The sequence below is a fragment of the Juglans regia genome, chromosome 14 (assembly GCF_001411555.2).
Source record: "Juglans regia cultivar Chandler chromosome 14, Walnut 2.0, whole genome shotgun sequence".
Classification (NCBI taxonomy): Eukaryota; Viridiplantae; Streptophyta; class Magnoliopsida; order Fagales; family Juglandaceae; genus Juglans; species Juglans regia.
This window is the reverse complement of record NC_049914.1, coordinates 18,655,616-18,676,674: the sequence shown is the minus strand read 5'-3', so window position 1 is coordinate 18,676,674 and position 21,059 is coordinate 18,655,616. Positions and strand designations below refer to the sequence as shown.

The following is a 21,059-nucleotide window of genomic DNA, read 5'->3' as shown; positions in this document are numbered from 1 at the left end:
TATATATATATATATATATAATATTTTTACTTATAAAAAAAAATGCATATTTCTAATGCCTCAAACATAACCAAAATTGTTTTTTTATTAAAAATCATAATTTCAAATGTAGAATGCTCAAATAAGTTGAAACTAACAAATTCCCTCAATTTCATCATTTTAACATCAATCGAATTATAAGTACTATGTGTAGAACACTTATAAGAGCTTAGCTTGGTTCTAATCTCTACTACTGCTTCTTGCCTGCAGACTCATCATGATCATCACTTAGGACATTATAAAAAAAATCTATAGCAGCTGCCCAAAGAACAATATTTAAAAAAGAAAATTTTAAGCTCATTCTGTTTGCGAATCTCAAAATCAATATTGTTCATGTCCCTCCAAATACACTACATCAAGCAGTGGAGGGAGCTTCACACCAGAACCGAGAGGGCATAGATGACTCTAAAAGAAGGGTGCGGACAACATCGAGAAGGTGATGGTTCTTTCTTTCAGCCACCCCATTTTATTGTGGAGTTGAAGGACAAGACCATTGAGAGATTATGCCATTAGTTTGCAGAAATTCCGGAAACACATGAGACATGTACTCAGCCCCATTGGGATTTTGATATTGGCAGAAAATTGAGTCTGAATATGAGCATGAAAGAGCTTGAAAACAGAAAATACTTCATCTTTAGAACTTAGGAAATAAATCCACTTGAACTGACTATCGTCGTCAATAAAAGTGATGAAATACTTGTAATTAGCATGAAAAGTAACTGGTGCCATACCCCACACACTATGTATCATATCAAAAGGCTGGACTACTTTTGGTGTGAGTGGGAAATGGCAGAGTTTTACTTTTGTCAAGTCAACAAGAATTGCAATCAAATTGAACAACACTAAGAGATGGTGACTCTTTATTCCCAAGTAAACCAGAATTTAGCAAATCATGAAGTACATTAGAGTTTGGATGTCCTAGACGTTTATGCCATGCTCGGTAATCAACATGAGTAGAATTACAAGTGACAAAGGGCAAAGAGAAACATGGATACAAAGGAAATTGGAGAGGAAGAAGAAGTCCACTTTAGACCCCCTCTCGATCATCTTCCCTGATTGTTGATCCTGCACAACACAACCAGATTTAGAGATGCCACTTTACAATCATTGTTTAGTGGTAAGACCAGGAGAGACAAAGGCATCGGTTAGAGAAGGAGAAACATCACCAGTGGCCGTGATAGGTAAATGGTTGCCATCAGCAGTATGAATCTTGAGATTTCTAGAATATTTGTTTATATTGGTAAGGAAATGAGCATTGTTTGTCATATGATGGGAAGCCCTGGAATCAAAGTACCAAGGAGGTGATGTAGAGAAGGGTTTACCTGAAAGTCCTAAAGCGGAGAATACAGAAACGATCATTTGTTGAATCATTTCAGGGGTCAAGAGTTGAACAGGAGCACTTTGTGTCAGAGATGCTGTATCCACAGAACAACTAGTACTAGAAGATGCAACTGAGGCTGTATATGCTATTTCAGATCTCTTGGGGGGTTTGGGTAGGACATTCCTTGATAATATGGCCATACGTTTTGTAGTAGTTGCAGAATTTTTTGGGACAAATTGATGCTAAATGGCCAATTCCTTTGCAACAAAAGCATTGAACAATGCTCATGTCCCTGCCTCTTGGCTTGCCTTGTGCTACATAAGCCACAGGAACAGAGGTGGATCTATGTTGTTCCATGGTGTTTGAGTGAGAAGGCGCTGCTCCTCACGAAACAAATCATTGAGGCATGCATCCAAGGAGGGGATAGGTTCTCGGTTCATAAGATTAGACCTGGTGCCTTCAAATTCAGGTCTCAATTTCATGAGAAATTAATCCCTCTTAGGTAGCATAGATTAATCAGTATATTCAACCCAAAGATTCCTGAAGCTAGAGTAAAAATCAAAGATAGAGAGACTGTCCTGTTGGAGATTGGCCAAAGTCATGTTCAAGCTGGAACCAATGAGCAGTGTTGTGCTGACTGTAGAGCTTTTTCAAGCAAGTCTACATCTCAGCTGCAGTGTTGAAGGGTCGAAGGTTCAACATGATGTTGGATTCGGCAGATCCTAGAATCCACAATTGATTTGAGCATCCTTGACCTCCCACTTGGCGTGCTGATCCTTGTCTTTGTTTTTGTCAGGAACAGGGTTGCCTTTGACAAATATCATGAAGGAGATATGTGTTACAAATGAAATCCTAGAAGAAATTTTTTCTCTCCGTACAATATTTTCTTCTCTTGGTTTTCTTGTGCATTGCTGCTGTGTTGGTAATTTCTTATGGTGATTATCATGTAGTCCAGTGGTGATTAGCATGTAGTCTAGTGTAGTATTTAGATTGTAAGAGCTTATCTTAGTCATGAGAAGGATTGCTATTGAATCGAAGGTGTTTGAGATAAGGAGGGAGGGGCGTGATGTGCTAATCACGGAGAGGGGATGGAAAGGATCACAAACATTGAAGGTGGGCTGGGATACAGCTTGCTGGGTTTTAAGGGCCTTGGAGGAATGTTCTCAGCATGGAAGGAAGGTGTTTTATTCTGCTTACAGAGATGGTAACAGGGGGTACATCGCACAGAAGAGCTTCAATTCCCGTGGGTGTTTCTTGGCCTTAGTGGAATATAGTGGAGAGGGACGTCGGAGATTCATCTTTATCCCTGGAGAAAGGGAAGGAATGGGGTGGAGGAGGCTTGCAGCTGTTGTAAGGGAGGTGAGCAACGAAGGTGCTAAGGGGAGAGACCTTCCTTCTTCGACGTCTTCAGTAGCTCGGACTTACTTGGAGGCTCTACAGATGCCTCGAGTGGGGGGAAAATCTGCTTCGGAAAGCTTGAAAAGAGTAGAGGGGGTAGGTGCACAGAGACGGGAAGGTGATGGCAGAGGTGAGTATGGGCATAAGGATATTTTGAAGGATTTGCGGGATATGCATGTAGCGCTGGAAGAGATGGCTGCTAGAGTCAATGGGATGATACGGTGCGTTTTGGGTAAAGATGTTATGGGCTCGAATTTGGGCCTGGGCAGTGGACTGGAGTCTGAAGATGCAGACAAGGCTCAGCCCAAACCTTATTCCGGATCCATGCCCAATCAACCGAAAGCTCTGGTGTGGAGGAAGAAGCCGCTGCTCGAGGCGGACCCAGAGGTGGGTGGGTCAGGGCCTCTGACGTCGGCGAAGCCTCAGATGGTGTCGACGCAGGCTCTCGTAGCTTCGATGGAAGTTATACCGCCTGTAGCAGAAGCTGTTAAGCACGGAGGGGCAAAACTAGATAGTTCTGGCGTAAGAGCTGAATCAAATGTCTCGGATCCTACACAGACTCAGTCGAAGGTAATAGAGAAGGAGATCCCGAAGTCAAACGTGAGGAATAAAGTCGTTTCTCTCGGGAGCAAAGCCAAGACAGTCTCGGCTCAAGACCGAGACTTTGTTTCGGAGCCGATATCAGCTCAAACTCCCCCACTATTGGCACAGACTTTGCCGATAGGCACATTGGAAATTTCGGAGGAGCTTCAGATGGTTTTGGAGGCAGGGGAAATTGTGGAGGATGGTGAGGGACAGTGCGAGGGGTAATTGTTCAGAAGAGCTGGAAGAGCAAGCTAGGATGGTTTTGGTGCCAGAACTCGAAGTAGCTGTTTATGAGGAAGAGATGGATAGTTCATCTCCATTACAAATGACTCCTCTTCAGATTGTGTCAGAGGAAACCTCAGATTGGGTCTTTAAACAAGTGGAGAAAATTCAAAGCTGTGTGGGTCTTTTTTATGAGGGGTATGAAGATCAACTGAGGACACTTTTAGTTGCTATTGAAGCTGGTCGGTCCACGGCAGAGCAGTCTTCTATGAAAAAGAAGCGGGAGTTGAGAAGATTACATTGTTCCATTAATTACGACAATAAGGAGGGTACCTCAGGGAGGAATCGATTTAAGGGGAGGGATGCCATATCTGTTAATGAAGCCTAAAATTATGTCGTGGAATGTAAGGGGGCTCAATAACGTCAACAAACGCCTTCGCATCAGGTCTATTATTCATAGCTGGAAGATTGATGTTGTTTGTCTTCAAGAAACAAAATTAGTGACTGTGGACAGAAATGTTATTAGGAGCTTGTGGAGAGGTTCTTTTGTAGGCTGGTCTTATCTAGCCTCTTCAGGTGCTTCGGGTGGAGTCTTAGTCATGTGGGATAGTAGAGTTGTTAAGATGGTAGAAGAGTGTATTGGAAATTACTTGGTGGCATGTGTTTTAAGGAACGTGGAAGATGGGTGGTCGTGGGCATTAGCAAGTGTTTATGGTCCTATTAGGGATCGGGATAGGATCATGATGTGGGATGAAGTCTCAGGGTTATACTCTATGTGGGATCTTCCTTGGTGTATTTGTGGGGACTTCAACATTGTGCGTTTCCCAAGTGAAAGGGCGGGCCTTTCTTCAATAACTGCAGCAATGGAGGCTTTCTCTCAACTGATTTTCGACTTGGAATTGCTGGATTTGCCGTTGGTGGGGGGTGAACATACGTGGTCCAACTCTAGAGGCAGCTCAAGACTAGACAGATTTTTAGTTTCTTCGTCGTGGGAAGCTCATTATCCGAAGTTGTGCCAAAAACGGTTCCCAAGGATAGGATCTGATCACTTCCCCATTATTCTTGAGTGTGGGGGTATTCATGAGGGCAAACGGCACTTTAAATTCGAGAATATGTGGCTAGAAGTGGAGGGCTTCGTCGATATGGTAAAAAATTGGTGGCTGTTGTATCAGTTTGTGGGGACTCCTAGCTTTGTTTTGGCTTGTAAACTTAAAGCTTTAAAAGCTGATTTGAAGACTTGGAACAAGGAGGTTTTTGGGAATGTTGAGCAGCAGAAAAAAACCCTTTGGGATGAGCTCCAATCCTTGGAAGCTGATGGGGATAGTGAGGAGAATTTGACTAGGTTGAATGAAGTAAAAATAGATCTTGAGAGGGTTCTTTTGAGGGAAGAAATATCATGGAGGCAAAAGTCGAGAATTCTTTGGCTCAAAGAGGGGGATAAGTGTACTAGTTTCTTCCACAAAATGGCTAATTCTCATAGACGTAACAACGCTATCGAGATGCTAAAAGCTGAAAATAATCTCCTTACATCACCGGCTGAGATCCAAGAGCATGCTGTGCAGTATTTTAGTTCCCTCCTTAGTGAGACGGAAGATTGGAGACCTAAGATAGATGGATTGAACTTTGCAGCGGTGGATGCTTCTTCAAAAAGCTGGCTGGAAAGGCCGTTCGAAGAGATTGAGGTGCATCGGGTGGTGTGTGGAATGCGGAGAGACAAAGCTCCCGGGCCGGATGGCTTTACTATGGCATTTTTTCAGGAATGTTGGGACTTTGTGCGGGAGGATGTGATGAAAGTTTTTCATGAATTCTATGAGTTTCAGAAGTTTGAGAAGAGTTTGAATGCCACTTTTATTGCATTAATTCCAAAAAAAGTGGGTGCTTCGGAGTTGAAGGAGTTTCGCCCGATTAGCTTGGTAAGTAGTGTCTATAAGATTATTTCAAAGGTGCTAGCAAATAGAATGAGCAAAGTGATGGGGAAGATCATTTCCAATTCTCAAAACGCTTTTGTTAAAGGACGACAAATTATAGATTCGGTGTTGATTGCAAATGAATGTGTAGATAGCCGCATACGGGAAGGAGTTCCGGGGGTCCTTTGTAAGTTGGACATGGAAAAAGCATATGATCATGTAAATTGGAATTTTCTTTTGTATATGCTTAGAAGATGCGGTTTTGGTGATAAGTGGTGTGGCTGGATAAGTCACTGTATTTCAACAGTTCGCTTTTCTATTCTTGTTAATGGACAGCCTTGTGGGTATTTTCCGAGTTCTAGAGGTTTGAGGCAAGGGGATCCCTTATCTCCCTTCTTGTTTGACATTGTTATGGAAGCTTTGAGTCGAATGGTGGAGGCAGTGGTAGGAGAAGGATTTATTTCGGGATTTTCAGTGGGAACCAATCCTAGTGGCCCCTCTACTATATCACACTTGCTCTTCGCTGATGATACTCTCATTTTTTGTGAGGCTGTTGGGGAACAAATTCAAATTTTGAGAGCTGTTCTGCTATGTTTTCAAGCCATCTCGGGATTAAAAGTGAACTTAAGTAAATCGGAATTGGTACCGGTGGGAGAGGTTCATAATATTCATCACTTGGCTGAATTTCTGGGGTGTAAAGTTACTTTGCTGCCCATAAAATACTTGGGATTATTGTTAGGGGCATCTTCTAAGGCCAAACATATTTGGGATGGTGTGATCGAGAAGATAGAGAGGAAGTTGGCAGATTGGAAAAGGATATACTTATCTAAAGGGGGTAGGATTACTCTTATTAAGAGTACTCTCTCTAATATTCCAACTTACTTCCTTTCTCTATTCCCTTTACCTGTTGGTGTGGCCAATCGTATTGAAAAATTATATAGAGATTTCCTTTGGGGAGGCTTGGGAGAGGAGATCAAAACTCCCTTAGTAAGCTGGAAAAAAATCTGCCGTCCGATTGCTGATGGAGGTCTGGGTATTCATAGTCTTTGTAGCTTCAATAAGGCGTTGTTGGGGAAGTGGCTATGGAGATATCATGGGGAAGAGGAAGCATTGTGGAGGGGGGTGATTGATCGCAAGTATGGTAGTGATTGGGGAGGATGGTGTACCATGGAGAGTAGGGATTCGTATGGAGTGAGTTTATGGAAGTTTATTAGGAAAGGTTGGGGTCGCTTCCTAAAACAAGTTAACTTCTCGGTTGGTGATGGCTCAAAAATCAGATTTTGGTCTGATGTTTGGTGTGGGGATATTGAATTATTTCGAGCATTTCCGGCTGTTTTCAGGTTGGCAACTAATAAGCAAGCTTCAGTTTCCGACATGATGGTATCTTCCAATGAAGTGGTGCTTTGGGATGTAGGCTTCTCAAGATCTGTCCAGGATTGGGAAGTAGAAGAGGTTACTGAATTTTTTAGACAGTTGTATTCAGTGGTGTTAAAAAGACAGAGCAGGGACCAACTTTGTTGGAATCAAACAGCCTCCAAGAAGTTTTCAGTTCGGTCTTATTATAAAGTGATACTTAATCAGCACCATATTGGCTTTCCTTGGAAGAGAATTTGGAAGGCTCATGTTCCGTCAAAGGTGGCTTTTTTTGTATGGACAGCAGCAATAGGGAATATTCAGACTATTGACAACCTGAGGAAGCGTGGAATGATTGTTGTGGATTGGTGCTTTATGTGCAAGAAAGAAGCGGAATCAGCAAACCACCTTCTACTTCATTGTGAAATGGCTAAAGTGCTATGGGATGGTGTGTTTGGAAAGGTTGGGCTGTGCTGGGTTATGCCAGAAGCAGTGGTGGATTTCCTAACATGCTGGACTAACTTTCAAATGCATACTTGTCCCCAAGTGGCAGCTGCCTGGAAAATGCTGCCTTTGTGTATTATGTGGTGTATTTGGTGGGAGAGAAATGAGCGGTGCTTTAATGATCGGGAACGCAATAGAGATGCATTTTGGAAGTTTTTTATAAGTACTCTAATTAGCTGGTTCTCTGCTATTGTACTGAAGGGAGGGGATGTAAACGCGTTCTTGTCTTCTTTTTTCTAAGTTCTAGAATGTATTAGGTGTTTCTTGTGTATACTCCCTGTGTACTCGGGCTATGCCTATTACATTGTTATTAATAAAGCTATTACTTATAAAAAAAAAAAAAATATCATGAAGTGGAATGCCCAGGCTGAGTAGTTTTTGCCATTAAAATGAACCAAGAAGGCATCAAACTTATCTGAAGACATGAGGCCGAGAGAACTTGATCAAGAATGACCGAGAACAAGGGACTAAACTAAGGCTGAGTTGGACTTGAGAACAAGAGACACGTGAGAAGAACAAAGACTGAACTAGGGCTGAGTTGAACAAGATACACGTGAGGATTCAGAATTGTGGCTTTAATGCCATGTAAACTTAGAGAGCTTTGAGCAAAAGTATATTTCTCTCGGTGGAGAATTCCCATTATATATAGAATACAAGTTGATCTTCAGCCCTTAAAAATCAGCTAAACTACTATATACATATCTGTCTAATGATAGCCTACAACTAGTATATCCTAATTAAGGAAAGAATAAAAGATTTACAAACATAGAAGATAACTGTCAAAGCTGTACAAGGCATATAATCTGCTGACTTTAAATGGCCAGCTAATTCTGTTGGCACATTTCACTACTATTCACAAACCATAGCACTACTATTTACCGATTTCTCATATCATCTCATTACCCAAACATGCCATAAGCTATCGACTGTCATCATTGATACCGGATTGAAATGGAGGTGAAGGAAACTCAACAAACACACAAAGAAATGAAAGATAGGAGTTCACCACCCAAGAAATAACACCAAAGGGATATAGAATATCGCCACCCAATGGATTAAAACAAGGGATACAGAACTATAGGAATTCACCACTCTTAAGGATTTTACCAAAGAGATACAAAATTACAAGAAGGAGAATTCTCTCTTCTCACAAAGCCAAAGGCTGATTCAATTCATAAACTCTAGTCTACTCTACACTTAAAAACTCAAATACTTATAGAAGCTTAGAACAACCCTCTAAGCATAGGATTGAGAATAATCTAAAGACAAGCATGCTAAATTCATGGGAAAGTAGTCAAGGGGACAAAGCATGCTATCAAATGTCAAGTAGGAAGGAAAAAGGATCCTGAAATTTCGGGCAGCCCCAACTACTCCACTTAAAACGGTCATATCTCCATGTGCACACCTCCAAATTGACTAAAACTTGTCTGGTTGGAAATATGACATCTTGAACTTCAATTTAGTCATAAAAAGTCTTAAAATGGATATATATTGGGCCGGTTATGATGGACCTAAAACCCAATCGGTTGTTGCATCAGGATCACTTCCATTGGGGCTTCAACCTAGCTTACTTGACATGATGTTATGTGACTATTGTTGGACATACCCATGTCAATCATCTTAGTAGCATTGTTCCTCCTATGCAAGTTAGCCACTAGATGAAAGAATTTAGTACACTTGTTGCCCTCTCTTAGCTATAAAGCGTTTGATTTCTGCCTCCAAGACACCATCTCCATCAACATAACCCTTTCAAGAGCAATAATCACTTGGTTTTTCTATGGCCTTTCTGCTTTAGATGGCGCTCTCTCCTCTTAGCCTTCGAAGCCTACAAGCTACAAGGACTTATCAAGGAAAAATAAAGCTCCTCCAAAAACTTCTTCTAATGCTCCACATTTCCAAAGACTTGTTAATTACAAGTCTAAGTCATTCTTCAATGCATTTTGTTTGCTAGTGAAAGTAAAGCTTGGAGAAATGGTAGGATGGCCACGATTGCCTAACCTTATTGAGAAAACCTTCTGCTTTTAACAACATACTCTCAAATTGGAAATGCCTTCTATCTGCTCAAAGACTTCGATAGTCTAAGATACTGGAGAAATGATTCGAGCAAAGTTTGGGTAGTCTCTTTTGACACATTAGGAAAGTACGCTTCCCAATATGGGGATACGACAAATCTATCAATTCTATACCAAGAATGGTTATCTCGATTACTAGACCACGTGAAGGAGACCCATTTAGGGAAATATCAATAAGATCCTATTCATAGATGAGTATAAGAAATCCACCATTGTGGAACAAAGATGAGTTTCGCCTAATCTTTCACTTGAAAATTGAGTGACATTGAAACCCTGTTGATACACCACGGCATTTCCCACCTACTACTAAGACCAGCGAACTCCAACAAATACTTTTCACTATCGGAACTTGCCTCGTAGATGCCCTCAAAAGTCCACAAGATACCATCTTATACATTTTTAAAGGAAAAAGAACTCTTGGTGGTTGGCTTAAGTGGAAAAGACTTTGGTCTTGGTGGTCTACACCCTCTAAGGTCTAAGGTTTGAATCCTCTTGGGTGCAAACAATCTCTAGGGGCCATAAGATTGTGGGATTTTTCCCTTGAATTACTTGAGGTGAACTTGTTGGAAACTCTTTGTCAAGAGCCTGTGCACCCCGAGATTAGTTGGGACAGTGTTCTTGGACACTCGGTGCCAAAAACAAAATCCACAATAAAATGTTCCTCACATTCTTCAAGTTTCTCCCCCATACCATTATCCCACTTTAACAAGATTCCACCAAATGCACTTATGGAAGGCAATTAGGTCCTACCTGCATGACACACCCCACAAGTCTCAAACAATTCTTCGAGGGACAATTTCCAGCTTGGTTTCTTGCAAGCAAACAATATCTACCTTCCATTGACGGTGAAGGTTTTTAATTTTAAGGTGCTTGGTGGCCTTATTCAATCCTCTCATGTTTCGAGAAAGAATCAGTCTTAATAAAGAATCCAACAATGCCCTCCCTTTGGTATGGCTGTGACTAGAGCTCCCCACCCCTTGAATATTAATCAATGGAACGAGTGAATCATTTTAGTTCTTTATTCCTTTTTAAACTCGATTTTGATATAGAGTCCGAGAAGGTCATTTTGCTGCTCTGGAGTGTGGGGGGAGGGGGGCAGATTCGACTCACGGTGAGACTATGGAGTGTGGGGGTACGTCGGATAAGGGGCAGTTAGATGAAGGGCAACAATTGATGCTTTATGATCCTTGTGTAAACTCAAAAGAGGGGGAGGAGTCAGCAGGAGGGGATCCTACCCCTATAAGTATGATCCCTCCTAGTGTGTCCTCTGATTGGGTGTTGAAAAAGGTAGAAGAATTGCAAAGTTGTATGGGAATCTCGTGTGAGGGCTATGAAGAGCAGTTCAAGGCATTGATTATAGCCATGGAGGCAGGACATCAAGGTGCAGGGTCAAAAAGGGAGAGGGAGTTGAAGAGGTTGACGTGGTCCATTAATTACGATGGAAAGGAGGGAAGTGCAAGTCGTGGTAGAAACAAGGGGAGGGCTGGATTAGTTGATAAATGAAGCCAAAAGTTCTAAGTTGGAATGTTAGGGGACTGAATGAAATTAATAAACGCCTTCGAATAAGAGTCTTATTAAGGCAATGGAAGTTGGACATCATTTGCTTGCAGGAAACAAAGTTGAAGCTTATCAATAGAAGAATTATTCGGAATATTTGGAGTTGTCAATTTGTAGATTGGGCATACTTACCTTTGAAAGGGGCCTCGGGTGGAGTGTTGGTGATGTGGGATAAGAGGGTGGTGGAGAGCATTGATGAGTTTGTGAGAGAATATTCGGTGGGGTGTTTGTAAAAATATTGAGGATGGCTTCGTATGGGCTTGTGTTGGGGTATATGGCCCTAACTTAGATAGTGAGAGGAGGTTGCTTTGGGATGAGCTAGCTGACTTATGCTCTTGGTGGGAGGCTCCTTGGTGTATTGGTGGGGATTTTAACGTGACAAGATTTCCCAGCGAAAGATCGGGAGGGGGGGGGGGGAAGACAAAATCAAGACATGGTGGATTTCTCGGATTTCATTTTTGAATTAGATTTGATGGATATACCTCTAATGGGAGGTAATTATACTTGGTCTAATTATCAAGCTTGGTCAAGACTAGACAGATTCCTCATTTCTCCCTCGTGGGAGCTACAATATCCAGACTTAAGCCAGAAAAGGCTCCCAAGGATATGTTCAAATCATTTTCCTGTCTTGTTAGATTGTGGTGGCATTCAAGGAGGTAGAAGACCGTTCAAGTTTGAGAATATGTGGTTAAAAACGGAGGGGTTTGTGGATTTGATTAGACAATGGTGGAATTCATACTGCTTTGAGGGTAATCCGAGCAATGTATTGGCTGGAAAGTTGAAAGCTTTGAAGAAGGATTTGAAGACATGGAATGAATAGGTATTTGGTGATGTAACTATACAGAAGAAGAGCTTATTTCAAGAATTACAAAGCTTGGAGGGTGTAGAAGATGTGAACAACCGAAAAGATCAAGTAGTTTCTGAACTTGAACGTCTGACTCTAATGGAGGAGATCTCGTGGAGGCAAAAGTCAAGGGCATTGTGGCTTTGGGAGGGGGATAAATGCACAAAGTTTTTTCACCGAGTTGCTAATGCACATAGGAGGTTCAATTCCATTGAGTCCCTGAATATAGATGGTGGTGCATTCTCAGATCAGGTTGTGATAAAGGAGTATGTGGCTGCCCATTTCGAACATGTGTTGTCGGAATCTCAGACCTGGAGGCCTACTGTAGATGGTTTAGCCTTTGAGGCCATTGATCAAAATAGTTCGGCCTAGTTGGAAAGACCTTTTGAAGAGGAAGAGGTACAACAAGTAATCAGGAAAATGAATAAAGATAAAGCTCCAGGTTCGGATGGTTTCACTATGGCATTTTTTCAATCTTGTTGGGAAGTGGTGAGGGAGGATGTAATGTTGGTTTTTTAGAAATTCTTCACTTATGGCAAATTTGAGAAAAGCTTAAATGCTACTTTTATTGCTCTAGTTCCTAAAAAGGCTGGTGCAATAGAGGTACAAGATTATAGGCCGATTAGTCTTGTGGGTAATGTCTATAAGATACTTTCAAAAGTCCTTGCTAATAGGATGAGTTCGGTCATGACGAAGATCATTTCTAATTCACAAAATGCCTTTGTGAAAGGGAGACAAATTTTGGACTCGGTACTTATAGCTAATGAATGTTTGGACAGCAGGATCAAGTCAAGAGTTCCAGGTATTATATGGAAATTAGATATGAAAAAGGCCTACGATCATGTTAATTGGGATTTCCTGATTTATATGTTGGGGAGATGTGGTTTTGGGAAAAGATGGAGGAAATGGATGAGGTATTCTGTGTCAACGGCTCGCTTCTCAGTCTTGGTAAATGGGGACCCCGTGGAGTTCTTCAATAGTTCGCGAGGACTACGTCAAGGTGATCCATTGTCACCCCTCTTGTTTGTTCTAGTTATGGATGTGCTACGTAGAATGGTGTTGGCTGCAGTAGAGGGAGGTTTTTTCTCTGGCTTCTCAGTAGGAGATATCCACAGCTCTACCATTATTTCTCACCTTTTGTTTGCAGATTACACTTTGCTATTTTGTGAGGCAAATGTAGGGTATATTCAATCTTTGAAGGCCATCCTACTTTGTTTCGAAGCGGTATCCGGGTTGAAGATTAATCTTGCTAAGACGGAGATGGTTGCGGTTGGTGATGTAAACAATATCAGAGGGTTGGCTGACATATTGGGTTGTGTGGTTTCTTCGCTGCCAATGAAGTACCTTGGACTTCCGTTGGGCGCTTCCTTCAAAGCTAAGACAATTTGGGAGGTGGTGCTGGAAAAATTTGAGCGGAGGCTGGCCAGGTGGAAAAGATTGTATTTATCTAAAGGGGGGGCGTATCACGCTTATCAAAAGTACTTTATCCAACCTTCTCACATACTACTTATCTTTATTTCCCCTTCCTGTAAGTATTGCAACTAGAATGGAGAAAATTCAACGGGACTTTTTATGGAGTATAATAGGAGATGAATTTAAATTCCACCTGGTGGGGTGGGACAAGGTATGTTCTCCTTTGAGGGATGGTGGCTTGGGGGTTAGGAATGTGAGATATTTTAATAAGGCCTTGTTAGGTAAATGGTTGTGGCGTTATAACAATGAGAGGGGAGCCTTATGGAAAGGGGTGATTGACATGAAGTATGGTTGTGAACGAGGGGGTTGGGTTTCTAAAGAAGGTAGGGGGTCTTATGGAGTGGGGCTATGGAAGTATATACGGAAAGGTTGGTGTTCTTTTGCTAGTAATACTCGATTGTGTTTGGGGGATGGGAGTAGGATCAACTTTTGGAAGGATGTGTGGGTGGGAGACACGGCCTTGAAGGAGGCTTATCCCACAATTTTCAGTATTGCAAGGGAGAAGGAAACTATGGTGGCTGATTTGCGGGTAATTAACCAAGGTTCACAGGAGTGGAATATTAGCCTTACTCGGGATGCTCATGATTGGGAAGTGACTTGTTTGGTGGAGTTTCTGAACTTACTGTACAACACTCCTATTGTGGCCACAACTGAAGATTCGTTGGAATGGAGACCCTCTAGGAAAGGGAAGTTCTCGGACTCTATTACTATGCAACAAAGGCATAAGTTTCCATGGAAGACCATATAGAGGAGTAAAGCAAATAAATATAGATAGAAGCCACTATTGGGAGCATCCATTTTGCACACATGATGTGGCATCATCTAGACCACACATCTCCCCAAGTGAGTGTTGGGAACAATCAACTAAAAGCAGCCACGCAGTGAGTGCAAAGTGTGCACTGCTATAGTGGCTTTTCTCTAGCATTACTCGGAGTAAAGCACCAACCAAGGTAGTATTCTTTGTTTGGACAGCAGCTCTAGGGAGGATTATGACAATAGATAATCGTAGACGTCGTGGCCTTATCATCACGGACTGGTGCTGTTTGTGCAGAAATAGTGGTGAAACGACGGACCATCTACTCTTACATTGTGATTTTACTCGAGATATTTGGAGTTATTTCTTCAGCAAAATGGGAATAGCTTGGGTAATGCCGGGTAGGGTGGTGGAATTGTTAGCAAGCTGAAGAGGGATCACTGGAACACCACAGATCAAGGCTGTGTGGAAGATGACTCCCATTTGTATGTTTTGGTGTATTTGGTGTGAAAGAAACGAGAGGCTTTTTGAGGATCATGAGTGCTCCATGGAAGAGTTTAGGAAGTTTTTCTGGAAGACTTTGTTTTTGTGGGCCATTGCTCTAGATTTGAATGGTCTCAGCTTCCATGATTTCCTTGTAACTGTTTCTAGTTCTTAAATAGGTGTATTCACATGTATACTTCCAATGTACCTGGGCTATGCCTACTTTCTTTATCAATGAAATAATTTATTACTTATAAAAAAAAAAAGATATTACTTATTACCTATTTTCATTCCTGAAGAGGGGGGCAGTGGTTGGAGAAGGATGGGGGAGGTGCTGCATCATTTTTCCTTCGGTAAGAGAGGGAGTGACGGCTTGGAAGGACAAGGTGGTGTGGTAGGGAGGGAGAACTTGGAGAAAGACCCAAGTACATCCTCGGTGGCGAGGCAATCCTATGCGGCAGCTCTAAAGACGGGACATGCTTTGGGGGTTCAGAGTGTGGGGGGTCTGCCAATCACACCTCAAGACCAGCTTGTCGAGATGCACAAGTCTCTAAAGGAGATGGAAACACAACTTGTCGAGTTGAAGACAACAATAACTTTCATGTCTACGAAAATAGATCGGCTTTCATCTGGAGGCAGCAGGGTGGTAAGAAACATGATAGGCCCGAATCTTTTAAATTTAGAAAAAAGAAAACGGAAGATCGGATTCGGCCCTGTCCCTATAACCAGATCCAGGAGAGTATGTCGGGTCAAAAGGAAATCTGGGTTATTTGAAGTGGGGTTTACATCGGGTATTGGCGTAGAGACATCAGTAATGGAATGTCATTCGCCTCGTGTAACACATGATAGATCGATAGTCGGTATTACACCCTTGGTCCCAGAAGAAACTATGGCTCCCTCATTAGAGTTGAAGGAAAAAGGTGTACTGCCGAGGTCTGAAGGAGATGTAGGATCCGCTATCATCCCAGAGGTGAAGGGTCTTGTTGTCATCCCAGAATCTCAAATGGGGACCCCGATACTATTGGAGAGAACCAATGGAGTTACTGGAGAACTAATTGGTTTGGCGTTGGTGCCTTGTGTAGAGGAATGTCTAGAGTCGAGAGTGCAGGTTGATGGGGATATTGTGGCTCCCCTGGTCTCTCTTCCTCCAATAGCGGATTGGATTCTGCCTAAAATTAATGAGATTCAGCAGTTCGTGGGAATTTCATATGGAGGATGTGAAGACCAATTTAATGAACTAATTACTACGATCGAGGCAAGCCACACACTTGAAACCAAATCAAGCTTCAAGAAAAGCAGGGAGTTACAGTGTCTCTTTTTGACAATCAACTACGATGCTAAGGGTGGTAGTTCAACTAGAGGGAAGTCTAAAGGGAGGGTATTGTGAAGACAGGTATCAAGGTGTTGGGGTTGGTGTTCGGGTAGAGTTTTAGTTCTACGAGAAACAAGGATTGGGGTCGGGTCTGATGTACTTTGGGTTGGTTTTTTTATGGGCTTTTTGGGTCATTAGGGGCTTGTTGGGTCATTTTGGGCAAGGTGTTTTCTTGTATACATTCAGTGTACTTGGTTTCTCCTTTTGATATATACAATATTTTTACTTATAAAAAAAAAAAAAGAAAAAAAAGATATACTCTCATGCTGGCTGCTTCACCCAGTCCACTCTGAATTCAATCCCTACCTGGTATTTTCTACTCATCTAGAGTCATCTCCTCCATCCTCTTCACCTACTCCACATATGCCTTATCCTTATGGTCTTTAGAGCCCAGTGATCTCACCTAAATTAGACTCCTTTCCAATTGATATTTAAAAAGATAATTGTTTTTGTACCATGCAACATCCTATTATTTAGTTTGTATATACTCGTTCTTTGTTCTTTTGCCTTTGCTGCTTTATTTCACATCTCTCTAGTGTTTCCATTCCAAAGGCTATAGGATGTCTTATCTGACATATCGGGTAAACTCCTCCCAGACCCTGCGGATTTTCTTCCATAACTCAACCCATAGCCCGGTTCTAGTAAAAAAATAATAATCAAATTAAAACTCAGCCTCATAGCTTCCATTCATCTCATTAGAGCTCCAACCCCTCATACTACATATTCGTCTCTTGTCAAAGATGTTTACAAATTGCGATTATTGTACTTGCTGGTGCTCTTCAATAAGCATTTTTATAATGTCAAGTGGCAATGAATTTGAATCATTGTGAAACCCAAGGGGTCAGAGATTTCAAAAAATTCCTCTGCTTGGTCTTCATTGTATCTTGCGATGCAGTCCTATTTAAGATTCTTGAGAGTAGCACATCAGATTTTCACTTCAAGCCTGGATTGATATCCATGCCATCAAATAGCATAACTTTCATAAAGGAACATTTGAGCTTATCCTATTTAAGACCGGGACTGCTCTTTGGATGTGCAGAGGTAGATATAAAATTTAAACTTTTCAGAAAATTTAGTATTTTCTTCTTTTACATTGTTTACACTTTGTTTTTTGAGTTTCGATTTTGGCTTCTTGAATATGTGCAAATACATTTCCCATGGAATATACAACATTGATGTTATTAGGGAGCACATTTTAAAGTGGAATGTTTATAGTAAACGCTATCCTAATTTCGAATCCAGAGGTATTCAGTGATGTCTATCTATCTGAAGACTTAAAGGGCATGGAAGTGATTTTGGTAGAAAGATTGTTCGATGCTGAAGAGAAGTTGTGGAAGGAAATGCTTATTGGTGATATGGAAAGGAAAACCTTGATGGAGAAAATATGTTGGAGACAAAAATCGAGTGTTATGGTTTCAGAACGGGGATAAATGTACAAAGTTTTTCAGAGTGGTCAATTCACTGAGGAACAATACTCCTTACCTGTTAATGGCATAGCTTCTTCTGATCCTATGGAGATTAGCAATCACATCATGCAATTTTATAGAATCTGTACTTGGAACAGTTCACTTGGAGACCAAGTTGGATGGACTTCACTTTACTTCGCTTGAGGAGGATGAAGACTGGTGGTTGGAAAGTCCCATTTGGGAAACTGAGGTGTGTGAGGTAGTGACAGCCATGAATGGTAAAAAGGCAAATAATAGTAGATTGAAGTCGGGGGGAACAAGGACTGTTGTGTAAGTTGGACATTGAAAAGGCATGTCATCTTGTGTAATGGGGATTTCTAATTTACATGTTAAGAAGGTGCGGCTTTGGGGAGAAATGGTGTGGTTTGATTGCCTGATGTACCTCTTCAGTACGATTCTTAGTTTTGGTCCATGGTTTTTGTCCCATGGGGTCTCTTTAGCAGCTCGAGAGGTCTTTAACAATGGAATAAAAAAAAAAAAAACAATAACAAAAAGCAAAGAGTATAAGGGGTCCCCTTTTTTTATTGTTATGGATGCTTTGAGTATGCTACATTGCGGAGAGGGTTGATATTAGGCTTTCATGTGGGAGCGAGGAATGGATTTCAACTTAGTATCTCTCACTTATAATTTGCTAATGACACTTTAGTAAGTTGTGAGGCAAGTCATGTCATCTCTGATATTTATGCTATATATTCCTATGCTTTGAAGCAGTTTTTGGTTTTAAGATCAATTTGGCCAAATCGGAATTGCTTTTATTTGTTATGTTGAGAATGTAGCTAGTTTGGCAGATATCCTTGGATGTAGGATCTGGATCTTGCCAATGATTTATCCGGGTCCTCTCTTGGGAGCTTTCTGAATGGGTCATAGACAAGATGGACTGCCGCTTGGCTGGTTGGAAACGCTTGTACTTGTCAAAGGGTGTAAGCAGGACTTTGATTAAGAGCATTATCCGACTTACCTATGTATAATATATCATCATTTCCATTTCCTGTTGGAGTTGCAAATCATCTTGAGAAGCTACAATGTGACTTTTTGTGTGGAGTCATGAGCATAAGATATATCTTGTGAAATGGAGAAAAGTGTGTTCGTTGGTGTTAGAAGGTGGGTTGGGGGGTGAGAAACTTATTTCTTTTAATTCAGCGCTTTTGAGGAAATGGCTACGGTGATATGCTTATGAGAGAGATTCTATGGAGGGTGCTTATGGACATAAAGTGGTAGTTTGGGTGGCGGTTGGTGTTCTCTTGAAATAAACGGTCTTTTGGAGTGTGGCTTTGGAAGAGCAATAGAAGGCGTTGGGGGGAGTTCTTTCGTCTTACTAGATTTGTGGTGGGAGTAGGGTCCAAGATCGGCTTTTGGCATGATGTGTGGTGCAGGGACCGACTCTTGAAATATGCATTCCCAGATTTATTCCGAATCGCACACTTTTAAGGATGCTTTGTGATATGTCACTATAAACTCTCACACGATTCTCTCCATTGGCATGTTAATTTGCTAGAGAGGCAAATGATTGGGAAGCAGATCTCCTCATTGCTTTTTGATTGGTTGTATTTGAGTTGGGTGGGAAGCAGCAATGACGATAGATTGGTATCAGGCCCATCTAGGAAAAGAGGTACACTGTGAAGTCCTTCTACAATGTTGACCTCTTTCCCTTGGAAGCTTATTTGGAGGAACAAGGCTCCCCCTTGGGTGAAATTCTTTGTGGACAGCGACATTGGGGAGCATTCTTACATTGGAAAATGTGAAGAAGCGGGGTATAGTAGCAATTAATCAGTGTTGTATGTGTAAGAAGAATTAGGAAACATTGGATCACCTTCTCTTGCCTTGCTTTATGGAAAATGATTTTTTGCCTATTTGGGATAGAGTGGGTGATGCCTTTTTGGGTAGTGGATTTCCTATCATGTTGGAAAGCATAGTTTAAGAGCCATCAATATGCATCATTGTGGAAGGTGGCACCGCTTGATGTTGTGGTGTATTTGTAGGGAAAGACATGAGTGTTTTTTCGAGGATTGCAAGAAAACAGTGTTGGAGCTCAAGTCTTCCTTTCTTGATACTCTGTATGGTTGGATAATGGTCCACAATAGTGTAGAGTAATCTATTTCTACTTTCCATGGCACGTTTTCCCTTTGCTAGTTATTAAAATAGTCTTTCATCATCAGAAATTTTTGTATCATCTTTTTAAATCAAAACATTAAGACTCCTGTAGAAGGGACCCAGATTTTAGCATGGTTGTGTGTTTACACTTTTGCATGTAGAAGTATGAAGTTACCACAAATTGTAATTCCTTGAATTGCTTCTAAATTAGTTGGGGAGGGATGCGGCGGATGTGAGTTGTTTGTTCGTGATCTATGGATCTGCCTTTTGTCTGTCTTTAGTGGAAGTTTTTAGCTAGACTACATGCTCATCCTACTAGGGTTATTCTGGTAAGCTGGCAACTTGAAAGACTACAGCCGAGAAAACTTCTTAACTAATTTTGTTTCATCTCTGAAAAATAGCACGTAGACTCTGATCAAAGTCCGAGAATAAACCTAAAGCATGATCTTGGTAATTATAATTTTATATTCATGATCAGAATTGAGAACTCAGTTTAATTGAACTACTGACTTAATTTCTATCAAATTGGGGTTTGCTCTATGGATCATCCATATTCATCAAAGTCGGCTACATGTATCATTTTCCACAATTCTTTCCCATCTAAAATCACTTTCTGGTACCACATGATGTGGCATATGTTTCATCACAGCTTCTGTCCATGCTGAAATTCTAAAATAATGTGATCAATTCTTAGATTCACACGAATGGTACAAATGCTAATGTAGTAAATACCTTAATGGCATGTATGTCACATCCAATAGTATAACATAATTAAACCTCTATTTCAATAAATTTATAACTTGCTTTGTGATAATTATATAAAAATATATTGACTTAGAAACATTTGCATCTCCTTTTGCCACTATTCTTTTTTTCTTAGAAATCTTCTTTTGTGTAAGTATTGGATTTTAGATTTCACAATATTCAAGTAGACTGTCTTCTTGACAGTTCTTCATTTTAATGCAGATAAATGCTTGCAGCTGCCTTGCAAAATTGTTTCATCCATCTTTTCTGAGTTACCAGGCAAGCCAATTTCTTCGGAAAACTTCTTATTTACTTCTGAGGTTTGTGACAATGACATAACGCAATTGTAACAATTTAGTTTTACATGCTTATTACATTCATAGTCAATGAATGCAACTTGTTGAGGTGAAAAGGTCTTATTACCTAGTATAATGTAGATCAAATGTAGCCTGTAAGTTATAGTTCATATGGCACCACCTCCCTCCGTAAGAATGCTGGACTGTGAAGGGTGAGTCCATAGGTTCAAAAGCCACAGAGTAAGTTATAAATAATTTAAAAACAAAACCCTCTAGTATTTAAGTTGAACTGTGTGGGCCTCTTATTTGATTGACGTATAGCATCAGAAATGGAACCCTGTGGATTCATTTTTTTTTTTTTTTATAAGTGTGGATTCATACCATAATGAGATCAGGTATTTACGTTCAACTAAGAGTTTTAAATACAGCAATTTACAAATTCTTTTAAAGGATCTAAATATTCTTTTGGTGATTTCTGAAATATATATTAGTAGTTTGGTTCAGGCTTGCAACATTTGATCTTTTCGCTCAGAACTGTGATGCTATATTAATGAGCACTTGATCTTTTCCTATAGATG

The 21,059-nt window shown here is 40.9% G+C and overlaps 1 protein-coding gene across 1 annotated transcript in view; it reads left to right on the top strand.

The window, feature by feature from the left end:
• LOC109014015 (probable apyrase 6) overlaps positions 1–21,059 on the top strand; it is a 34,791-nt gene that overhangs the window by 7,953 nt on the left and 5,779 nt on the right. Inside the window, exon 6 of the mRNA XM_018996316.2 lies at positions 20,408–20,505. Coding sequence (XP_018851861.1) covers positions 20,408–20,505 — 98 coding nt within the window. The remainder of the gene's footprint in view (positions 1–20,407; positions 20,506–21,059) is intronic.